Raw genomic sequence first — 12,217 nt, 5'->3', positions numbered from 1 at the left:
TGCTATGGCGCGGGAGGAGAATGTTTGGTTGCAGTGTGTTTGATACTAGTGTTACATCCAGAGTGATTTTCTCTGACAGGGTATAGCTCTTGCCACTCCCGGTCATCTAGTTTCTCTGAGTTCTGCCACAGGAGAAATACCTCAGTGGGAAGTACATCAACAGGAATTGAAAGTATTCTAGAGCCATGTGATGAAATTGAGCAAAAGATAGCTGGACCAAGTCTTGATACAGCTGATAAAGAAGATACAGCTTCGGAAACACTCAACAGGTATCATTTTGGTCTCAGTTTAAATGGAAAAAAGAAAAAAAAAACACTCTTTTTTCATAACATAATAAAAAAGGAAATTTTTTAAAATTGTTTTCAAAGATGCCCAGTGAAACAAGATTCTGTAGAATCTCAGCTGAAGCGAGTTGATGACACCAGAGTGGATGCAGATGATATTGTGGAGAAAATATTACAAAGTCAAGACTTCAGCCTAGATTCCAGTGCAGAAGGTGTGTAGATAACCATTAAGTATATATGGATGTATGTGACCCGGGTTTGTATAATCAATGTGGTCAGCTGTAAAGAGTCAGTACATTATGATACTGAGTGTTCGGTATTTGTAAAATAAATTTCACACCCATAAAAATCTGAAGATAACTTTTTAGTTCTTGGATAGTTTAGTTTAATGGATATTAAATTTGGAAAATAATTAACTTTAGTTTAAAAATATCAATTTTAAAGAAAGCTTTTATTGTATTTTTTAACTATGCATCAATGTCTGCCATGATTATAAACCTTATGACAGATATCTACATCTGCTTTGTCATAACTGGGCATGAGTACCTCAAGTCACTATTGCAATTTGGAAGGTTAGGTGGTGATCTTAAAATGATAGTGAGTAACAGAATGCCTCATTCCCTCCTTAGCATTTTCACTGAAACTGAAAATTTACGTGCCACCAATTTGAAAGTTATAATTATTCATGCTGGTGTGAATAGAGAGCAGTTAACAATGGACTTAGTTTCATTATGTAACTGGTTGTAAAGAAAAATAATTAAACCCTGCTTGAGGAAGTTTGTAGGAACAGCTGTCTTCTTTACTGGGCTTTAAGAAAAATAGCTTTAAGAAAGTTAACAAGAAGTAACTATTAGGATATCTTTTAAACTGCCTGTTTTAAAACATGTATGTAGTTCTTTTTTTAAGTTTTTATTTCTTTAACAAAACTGAATGTAAAATGTGAATTTATTATAATATGAATATTATTTGACAATCTAATAATTGTACCTATAACAAATATTGTAAATGTATATTGCAGAAGAAGGACTGAGGTTATTTGTGGGTCCTGGGGGAAGTACAACCTTTGGCAGTCATCATCTTCCAAACAGGTATGTAGTCCAAAGAGTATCTCACTAAAATAAAGAATAGACTGACTTTTTCTTTTAAATGCTCGTGAGTAGAAGATGAAGGTTACAAAGTTTGTATTAGATTGAGGCTAGAAAGCACAATATTAGTAGTTCCATGAGAAGAATTACAGCTCTTAGTGTAGCTCTTAGTTTTCCTTATCCTGAGTATGTTTGAAATTGTATTTTATAAGTTTATTTGTTGATTTCCTTAGATGTATTTTTAGAATGTATTAGTAGAGAACTGGTAGAGCACTGGGCAAGCTGCAGTATACAAAGGACATTTAGAAAAGAGTTCTTAGTCTGATATCTTACAGCAAAGCAAAATCATATTTTCAATCAGTGATCTTGTCTGTTATGAGCAGTTACACAACTACTCAGTAGCAGACACTGATATTAATCTTTTCTGTACTCTCTTTTCTGTGCCCCACTAGAGCCTAACATACATATTAAGAAAAATAAGTTTGGAAAACTAATTTTCATGTTGGTAGTTATTTAGATTCAGATGAAGAAAAGGCACCTGCCAAACTTAGCATTCTGGTTCCCAGCACTGCAGCAGATGATAGTGAGCACAGATGCTGAGGACACCTTAGAAATTCTGATCACTCCACTGCTTCCCCACAGCCTGATCCCTGTGCACCCAGTACCCAGTATTTCTATGGAGTATTTATGTAGAATTCCAGCACAACGACAGTCTAAGTCAGAGTTGCAGGGGGAGGGAGCCCCCTTGGTCCAAGACAGTTATTTTATTCTCTAATGCTCAAAACCAGAAAGAATGTTTAATTCATTTCTTCTACCAACACTCATTTTATTGAGTACCTCCTATGCGTCCATCACATTGCAGGGCCCAAAGGATACAAAGGAGCAAACACCTACATCAGCAACTAACTACCTTCAGATGTGATAGGTGGGAATAAAACTGTGCTGTGGAGGATAGAGGAGTCACACAATTTAGACCTTTTGTAACTTTCATTTACTTATGCACTTATTAAATTCAGTAACAATTTATTGGGCCAACTTGTGGTTAAGGGTGCAAAGAAGAAAGACCCAGCTCTTACCCTCAGCTAGATTATAGTCTAGCATGTGAGTTTGGAAAACTACAGCCCGTGGGCCCTGTTGGCTCACTGCCTATTTCTGTAAACAAAGTTTTATTGGAATACAGCCCACCTGTTTACGTATTGTCTACACATATTGTCTGAATTGGCTTCTTTGTGCTACAGTAGGAGCCATGAGCAGTATAACAGAGACTATGTGGCCCTCCTAAGATATTTGTTATCTGACCCTTTCTAGCAGGTGAGATAGACAGGCTAAATTTTATAGTAGTATGATAAATTCTGTAACACAGAGAAGTAGAGGAAACTGAGGTGGCACCTTACTCAGACAGAGAAAAGTTGACACTCGAAGAGGGTCTTTGGGAGAATAAAAGATAAGTGAGCGGTTACGAAGGGGTATGTGGAAGACAGATATTCCTGGTAGTAGGGACAAATAGAAGGAACTTAACAGGCATAATAATTATAATATATAATTATATAGTAGTGAATATATAATAATTATAGGCAATACTTATTGAACTTTTATTAGTTATGTGCTGAGCACCATGTGTATGTTTCATTCAATTCTCACCTCTTTCAACACTATTATTAGTTTTTTAAAAGAGGAAGCAAAGATAAAAAGAGGTTAAGGAAGTTTACCCAAGGAAGGCCTTAAAGCTAGTAAGTGTTAAAACCAAGGTCATACCCATGTCTCTTGAGACTAAAGCCCATTCATTGTACTTAATCATTTTATCTTACTGGTTTATGAATAGTATCACCTACTTAGAGGATGCCCATAAACAGGTTTTTCTAAGGAGGTGGGGCATGTGAAATGGAGTTGTGGGACATGAGGCTGGGAAGTATCTTGAAGACAGGTTGTAAAGAGCCTCCGTCCCCATAACAAAATGTTTACCCTTGTGTACACTGGGGAGCCATTGGTCATTCTTCAGCAGGGAACTGACCTATCAGATTGGCATTTTAGAAAAGTAACTGGCCATAATTTTGAAGGTAGATAGGAGCAGGGAAAGACTAGTAGCAGGGAACTAGGTAGAAGAATGACATTTATAAGGACAATGATATGTATGGTAGAGAAAATGTGTTTTTGAGTTAAAGAGACAGGTTTACATCTTAACCAGACCACTTTGGGAGTAAATCATTTAACTTCAGTTGAACTGAACTCTATTAAAAATGTGATCATATGCCTACTTCCTGGAGTTGTTATAAAGTATAAATGACATGATATACTCAGTAAGCCCTAGCTATTATTATTTTAGGTGGAGAAACAGCAAAAGCTACAGTTCCAACCAAAAGGAACCAAAATAATAAACGCATGGGCTATCTCATTAGACTACTCAGGGTCCAGTCATAGCTCTTCCACTATTGACTTTACAGTGTTAGTAAACTCTCTGTAAGCCTCATTTTCCTCACCTGTAAAATGGGAATGGTAAATAAGTTATGTAACTCATAGGATTTTTGTGAGGGTTAGGTTTAGATCACTTATGTAAAGTTACTTAGCACAGTACCTGGCACATAAAAGGTTCTCAATATATGCTAGCTATTTGTGTTGTTACTCAGAGAAAAGAAAGATAATTTCTAGTTGAGACAGAATCTAGAACCTAGGATATAAGGGCATTTATGTAGTTACGAATTCTGGCTCCGGTCCTCCTTCCAAATGAATGTTAAAAAAAATCACCCAATACGTGAAAGCCTAAAGGGACAATTAGGGGTTGAAGTAGATTCATATTACATGCTGAAGAATGTCAGAAACAATGTGTCATGGTGAAAGGACGATGGGCCATGGAGTCAGATATGGGTTCTGTTCCTGGCTTAGCCGTAATTACCCAGCTTAGCCATGATCTTGACATACTGCATCTCTCACTTGCTACCAAAAAGACAGATGCATCCCTGGGAGAACAACACACGCTCTGGAGTGGGCTGCCTGTGTTCAGTCCCAAGCTCCACCATTTATTAGCTGTGTGTCTTTGGTAAGTTACTTCACTTCTCTCTGCCTCAGTGTCCTCACCTGTAAAATAGTGATGATAATAGAACCCACCTCATAAGAGTTAATAGTGTTAAAATTAAACGAGGGAAGACATGGTAATGCTTAGGACAAAATCTGGTATGCAGTAAACACTCAAGTACTTTATACATACTAATTAAAGGTCTGTCTTTCAGAGTTCTTATGGCAGTTAATTTGAACTGTCCAGCAAGTACTTGTACACATAGGCTCTCCATAAATAGTGGGTATTCATCAGAGAAGCTAATGTGTTAGTGTTAGATCCATTATGTAAGATAAACTAGTAGCACAGGATGAAACTAGAATCATTTACCTAGGGCACAGAAGAGGCACAAGACCCACAGTTCCAAAAGGGAACCTGTGAGATTGAAGAGAACAGGGCAACAAGGGATAGAGACTTGGGGAGGACTGTTTGCAGTAATCCATTTTAAGTCTAGTGGATACAGCCTGGCCAGCTCAGGGCTGCTTACAGAACCCTGCATGTACCTCCTTGCTTGCCTTTGGGACATTTAATTTCTGACAAGTAGTCTGCTTTCATTTCTACCTTTATTCCTCTGTGATTTTTCATCTCTGACTGCTTTTAAGCTTTTCTCTTTATCTCTGGTTTTTAGCAGTTTGCTTATGATGTGCCTTGGCGTGTTTTTCTTTGTGTTTATTCTGCTTAGGGTTCATTGAGCTTTTCTTGAATCTGTGGGTTTAAAATTTTCATCAAAATTGGAAATTCTGCAGCCATTATTTTTCTCCACTCCTTCTGGTACCCCGGACTTACAAATTGTAGCTCCTGCATCCCTGAGCTCTGACCTGAGTCGTCCACTGACAGAGACCACCTAGCTGTATCTGGGTCCTCCCTCCCTGTGCTGTAGGCTGGGAGAGTCCAGAAGGAGATGGCTTTAGGCAGCAAGCTGAGGCAGTTTGTCTGGCTTTTCTTTCTTTCTTTCCCTTATCTCAGGGCCAGTCCCATGCTGCCTGTTGTCCAGTGTGTGAAAACTGTTGTTTCATATAGTCTATCCAGTTTTCTAGTTATTTGAAGCAGGAGCGAAAGTCTGGTTCCTGTCACTCCATCACTGCCCGAAGCAGAACCATTTTAGGGCATCTAAAAGCCTATGTGCAGTGGTGCTCACCAAGGTTCCTTCAAATTCTGATTATCTGCAGCTGTGAAAGAGTGTTCACTGGTATTCTGTTGAGGATGTTCCTATTTCTTCTTTAGAATGAATCTGTAAGAACAGAAGTCTCTGAGCAATCAACTGAGAATTCCAATTCAGTCCTGGTGGACTAGTAACTACTACCTTACTTCCATTTTTTAGAATTTCCCCTTAAAATTCCATTAAGGGCAGAGACCAGTCATGGTGGTTGCTTCTGGTCTTACTGATCTCTGGCATACTCAGTGAAATGTCAGGTAGTAGGCCCTGGCATCTTGACAAATGAGGAGATAGGCGCCTGGTGATAACTTTAAGCAGTAATACCCTCCCACCATGCAATACCACTTCAGCTTTCCTCCTTATCACTCAGGAGGAGTCAGTGAAAGGGTAGAATGATCCTCATCCAAAAATAAATCCAGCTCCCTCAAAAAGACACTGTGTTTATAGGCTCATAGAAAACCTTTATCAGGGGAGTCCGGGGTTTTTTTTTGGTTTGGTTTGGTGTTTTTTTTGTTTGTTTGGTTGGTTTTTTTTTGCCGTGCTGCAAGGCTTGCAGGGTATTTGTTCCACAACCAGGGATTGAAATTGAACCCGCGCCCTTGGCAGTGAAAGCACAGAGTCCTAACCACTGGAGTGCCAGGAAATTCCCAGTTTGGATGTTTGGGGCACTACCTGCCCTGGACTCCTTACGTGGTGTACTGCAATAAACGCTGCACTTTCCTTCAGCACCAGAAAAACAAAAACAAAAACCTTATCCTCCCAGACCAAGAAACAATAGACGGAACATGTGTTCATTCCATTATAACGTAAGGCCAAGGTGCCAGGTGAATCAACAATAGAAAAAAGAAAAGCCTATTGTTGAGGTCTTTACTTAATTTAAGTATTTCTAAGTACTTTATTCACAAAGCTTGCAAATTTTAAGTCTTTTAGTATTCTCCATATTTCATTAATAGAGGTCAGTTAGTACCTGGCATATTAGGGCAAAGGCTAAGCTGCTATAATAAGGAGACCCAAAAATAAAATGGCCAGCCTGGAGGGACAGCTTTGCCCCAGAAATGATTCATTGGTGCAGGTACCTCCATTTTGTCCTTTACCATCCTCCTTACCTGTGTTATCAAAATGGCTACCAGTCCGAGGCAAGCAATGTCCCTTTAAAGCAAGTGAGGCAGAAGTTGGCATATCTCCATTCACGTTCCCTGGGGGTGAAACTTAGTCACAAGGCCACACCTGTAGACAAAGGAGTTCAGGAAATGTGGTCTTTAACCAAGCAGGCTGTCCCTAGCTAAAACCATGGAAAAGGGGAGAGTAGATGTGGGAGGACAGCCAGCAGTCTGACAAACCATGCTCGTGAAGAAATAAAGCCCTCTTCAAGATCATTTTCCCTTTTAATCTGCATTAGCATAGATATAATTTACAATACTGACCACCTATAAAGACATTTGCATTTGACTAAAATAATTTTTGCGCTTCCTTGTTAAGTACGTTAAGACGCCACAATACTAATGCAACTAAAAACTATCATCCATTAAGTCAGCGCAAGACCTGAACTGCTAGAGTCAATATATGCTCCTGGATTTACATATAAACATGTTTGCCACAGTGTGTTGATAGTTAAGAATTTGGAAACATTACTGGATTACTGTGGGAATAAGTATGAGGTGATCCGGGACTAGACTAATCCCAGTGTATCAATTATAAACATTCAATACTTCAAGTACTTTCTCTCTGTGATATCTAATATAAACCTTGTGGATATCAAATCAAGTAGAAAATGCCTAATGCACTATCTCTTTGGGGACAAAATTAAGTGGAACAATCTCAAACACTACAGCTCACAAGTTTGAAGTTTTGTTTTGTTTTTTCCCTACTTTTAGGGTGGGGTCTGGAGCTTATGAACAAGTTGTGATCAAACGCTAGAAATCAAGCTGGTGAACTGAAGCTTCCCTAGGGGTTTAAGATGTGGTCAGTTGAGCTGTCAAGGCACTTTATTCAAGCACCTATGAGAAAGTGAACCTATTAAAAAAAAATGCGGCATGTTCATCTATCAAGAAGAAAGCCAACACTGATTTCTTCTCTGAAGGTGCCCACCACTCTCCTTTCTCACCCACCCACAGGGAACATCGGAATGGTAGTATCAGGGCAGTGTGCCACGTGTGCTTATAGGTACACAGCTTCTGTGGTCACTGCACATAATAATGAAAAGCCTTCTTTTTTTTTTTCAAAACATCCAGTGGGAAAAACGGCACTATACATCTGAGTATAATTTTAATGTTGAAGTGTAAAACATGTGACAGAAGTGCTTGACTGATTTGGGCTCTAATTTTTTAATTTTATGTTTGAGAGACAATAAGTGAAAATAATTTAAACTCTATAAGCTTTGCCAAGAATAGATATAATTCCTGTGAAGGAAATCTTCCATATTATACTATCACGGTATTGTACTAAGTTCATTCACTCTTTTTGATGCAATATTTGATATAAAATGTGGGTGTTCGTGATTTGGGAAGGTGTTATACTACATTTTAAACATGTAAAATGCTTAATTCTAAATGTATTAGTCATAAATTGAATAACAAATGTGAGTTATTTAAGTCTGAGATATGTGAATGGGTATAATGCTATTATTATGCAGTATGTATCATTACTTGTTAATATTAGATGAACTACAGAACTCCCACTAGCACTATATGAGAGACCGAAGTTTAAGACTCCATATTGTTAGGCTACCATAAGACACCCTAATGTAAGAGCTCTGTTAACAGAATAATATCTGATGGTTTCAGGAGTCAAAATTTAAAACAACAGGAGGAAAATTGTGATATGGTCAGAAACAGAGCTGCCTTTTCTCTGTAAGTTCAGGCTTACATGAAACTGAAAATTATTCCAAGGAGGTGGTGGATAAAGGACAGGGGACAGCCACTTGACATCACTGACATGGACCCATGGTTTTCTGTTTTCTTCTTTACTGTATCAGAAATTAGTTATTTTGAGGCAAGAATAGAATATAACATACATCAAATAGAGCTTTTAAAATAAGAATATCTGATCTGGATCCAGTTAAATAGCACAGCAGATAAACCTTAAGAGTTTTTCTGGTCTTACATGACAGTGTCTGTATGGAAAGATCTTAATTTTCTTGGAATCACTCAGTCACTGAAGAAAAATATTGATTCTGTAGAACCAGTCATTCCCAGTCCTTACTTTCAAAACCATGTCCAAGAAATGTGCTGTGTTAGAATTACTTTGGTCTAATATTTCCATGTTGGCAAAGTCAGAGGGAAAAATATATTATTTTTTTTAATTTATTTTTAATATCCAGATTTAGAGGTTTGAAAATTTTTGAATAGTTCATGTTAGGGTTTTTTTTTTTAATATTTCAAGGATTGGGTATTCCAAATTAATTCAATACTAGTTTTATAAATAGATTCTGATATTTTTTTAAAGAGATAACACCCCGTTTTAGAATATCTTGAATGTTGAAAGATAGGATTTTCTGACTCATTAGTCATGCTTTTTTATTTTTTAAGATTTGTTTTGAAGAAAAAAAATTGACCTGAACATTTTAGTCTAACCAAGGAAAATATTACCTTAATGGTAAAGACATGCCGTCTGCGAATAAACAGGTGAATTGATCCATTCGTTATATATCATGGGAAGAAAAAAACAATCAAAGAAAGTTTTTAATAGAGATGTGAAGATATTGTTTAGAGAGATATTTATTATGATGTCTTAAAAACATATTTTTCTATTTTCAAAGTATTATTTCTAAGCTATGTTTTTTATTGGCACTTCTGCAGATGATTTTGCAGTTTTGAAAGTGATAATAAAAACTAGATTGTAAGTTAGGTTCAGTGAGGACATTTTTCAGATATGTAAAAGATGCTGTGATTAGGGCACTGCCCACATCTTACTCATCCTTGGCTGCCCTTGGCCCAATACCTTTATACAAGACTGGCTCTTGGTATTTAAGATGATATAGCATTATTTTTTAAGAACAAAATGTGGAGAGATTTTGAAAATCGTGCCTTTACAATTTGAGCAGCCACCAGATACATCTTGCTTAAGGTACTAGTAAGTATAACATATGTTTTGATAAGTAGAAACATTAGGAAGAAAAAAGATGACAGTGTCCGCTTTCTTCAGTGAAAGTCTGGATTTATTTTATTCTATTTTGTGTTCTATCATAATACTTTGCAATCAGATTTCATTACAGTCCTTGAAAATATTTGTTAAAGGACCTAAGTGTCTTACTTTCTAGTTTTTCTTAGAGTATATACTAGTAATATCTTAACCATATAGCTATTGAAAAAAATCTGCTTATTAAATACCAAGTCTACTTTTGGTTCCATTTTGAGTTTCAAAAATAAATCTGAAAAATTAAATCTTAATAAATTTTCAACTTTTAAATATTAAATATTTTATTTTTTTAATATTAAAGTCGAATTTTAAATCACCTAGTCCTGGAGAATTTGCAGATATATAACATTTTCTTTTTCTAATCTTACCCTAGAGAAAAAGATTGATGGTATTTTTAAAGCTAAGTATTTCTGATCAGATAATGAAGTGTCTTAAATACCTTGTTTGGGGGAAACACAGAGACCAGTCAGGAGCCCACTTCCTGTGACTTGTGCTGGTGACCAAGACTAGAGAGGATGTGAAGGGTAGCAGAGGGCAGAGAAGGCCCTGGGCCATTAATTTACACTCTGATGGTTGACTCCCCCTTTGCGATGGTGGTGGTGAAGGCTTCTGTATACAGACAACTAATTTGGACTGGTACTTATAATCTGAGAAAGTCTTGGCCAAGAATCCTAAAGTCCACCAACCCATTTCAGCAAAATACTATCAGAGTAATGATGTCCTAACTAGATTCTTCTGTATATGTGCTTTTTGGTTTTTTAAATGGAAACCGTGAGCCACAGAGGTCCACCACTTAGCCCATTTGTTGCTAGAAGGGAAAAAAATCTCCTACTAGCCTCCAGTCACCCACACATTCAGGTATCAATGAGTTTTAATATATTAAAACATCCAGAAGTATTTTTAGAATTTAAGATTTCCATGCTAACTAGACTACCTTACAAGTTCAAGCTGATGGTATTATTAAATACTTCGTTGAAGTTCTCTGAAGTGTTAGGCTTCCATTATATATGATAATGCTCTAAAAGATACTGGGCTTATATGACAGGGTTGCATTTTATTTTAACAGACCTTTAACTGGGGCAGTTCAGAAATTATGCTTGGTCAGTTCTCTTGGATGGTATGTCATGTTAATGTAACCTAGTACTGTAGTTGAAATTGTGTTGTGCCGTTACCCATGTGTTGGCTTAGGTACTGTACATAGTCTTAATAGCTGAGATGTTAAAGAAGATGAAGTCTAAAAATACAAAGGATGAAACATGCCTATATTAACCTGTTTTAAGACTGCTTTAGATATAAAGGCCTTATTCCCTTATATATGTGACTTTTCAGAAGATAGTATATACACAGTATATTTTAAATGGTCATGTGGGTGGTCTCTAGCTACTCTCCATATGACAAAACTGGCAAAATTTTTTATTTCCGTGGACAACAAACTCCACATTTACAAATGTTTATGTTCATCTTATGCATATAACAATGAATTCTCTTGCTGATATTCATTGACCAAATCCCACATACAGGAAGACATTTACGGTATATTCAGTTTGTTTTTTTGGAAATACATCTTACTTGGGGGATCACCTTCCTCTTAGGCATTTATTTGGTCCTCTGGAAATTGATACAGTTGTGGGTAATCATGTAAATGTTTATGAAAAATTTTTTATTGAAGTGATTCCATTAGTATTCTAATCTCTAATACATGGAGAATGACCTTCATATTTATATATTTCTTTATTTTAACCTCCCAGCTATTAATCCAGGAAATTTTTTCCTTTTCTTCGCCAAATTTTTTTATTGTAAAATATTTGAGTAATGTAAAGGTGAATCTTATACATGTTCAATAAAAATCATATCTTTAACTTTAGAATGTTGTTTATACTTTAAATTTTCAGTTAAGGGGCTTCCCTGGTGGCGCAGTGGTTGGGAGTCCACCTGCCGCTGTGGGGAACACGGGTTCGTGCCCTGGTCCGGGAGGATCCCACATGCCGCGGAGCAGCTGGGCCCGTGAGCCATGGCCGCTGAGCCTGCGCGTCCGGAACCTGTGCTCCGCAACGGGAGAGGCCACAACAGTGAGAGGCCCACGTACCGAAAAAAAAAAAACATTCAGTTAAGATTCTGTCAGAAATCTGTCAGTTGCTTGCCAAGGAAAGAAAACCGAAGAGAAAAGACCAGCATGTAACTCCTCCCTGAGGGCTTCCCTTTATTTATGACCAGGTAGTATAGCCAGTTTACAGGCTTGAACGCCTCCAGTGAAAGACCTTTCTCTGAGACCTGAGGCAGCCCCTGCCATCCTGTGGGCATGGACTTTGGAGTAAGACAGACCTGACTCTGAATTCAAACTCATCTCTGAACCTGTTTTCTCATCTAAGATGGTGATAATACCACCAACTCTTTTGGGTTGTGATGAAGAACACAAAAGCTAATGTAAGGAATGTGCCGTAGGCACTCAGTGTTTGATCAAGCCAAAAATTTGTCTTTGTGTAGCATCTACATACATACCTGAATT

General features: G+C 37.3%; 1 protein-coding gene across 8 annotated transcripts in view; it reads left to right on the top strand.

Annotated features, from left to right (window-relative positions):
* Positions 1-12,217, top strand: part of EEIG2 (EEIG family member 2) — a 149,642-nt gene that overhangs the window by 96,027 nt on the left and 41,398 nt on the right. For 5 of the 8 annotated variants that reach the window (XM_049700800.1, XM_049700790.1, XM_033434280.2 and 2 more), the window contains exons 8-10: positions 80-269; positions 369-496; positions 1,303-1,372. In XM_049700800.1, the coding sequence (XP_049556757.1) occupies positions 80-269; positions 369-496; positions 1,303-1,372 (388 nt within the window). Of the gene's footprint in view, positions 1-79; positions 270-368; positions 497-1,302; positions 1,373-4,311; positions 4,406-7,448; positions 11,579-11,603; positions 11,626-12,217 lie in introns of those variants that run through there. The other 3 variants (XM_033434298.2, XM_004263111.3, XM_033434275.2) reach the window with 3 other exon arrangements.

The sequence above is a fragment of the Orcinus orca genome, chromosome 1 (assembly GCF_937001465.1).
Source record: "Orcinus orca chromosome 1, mOrcOrc1.1, whole genome shotgun sequence".
Classification (NCBI taxonomy): domain Eukaryota; kingdom Metazoa; phylum Chordata; class Mammalia; order Artiodactyla; family Delphinidae; genus Orcinus; species Orcinus orca.
Note: the sequence above shows the minus strand (reverse complement) of the source record. Positions and strands in the feature narration are given on the sequence as shown.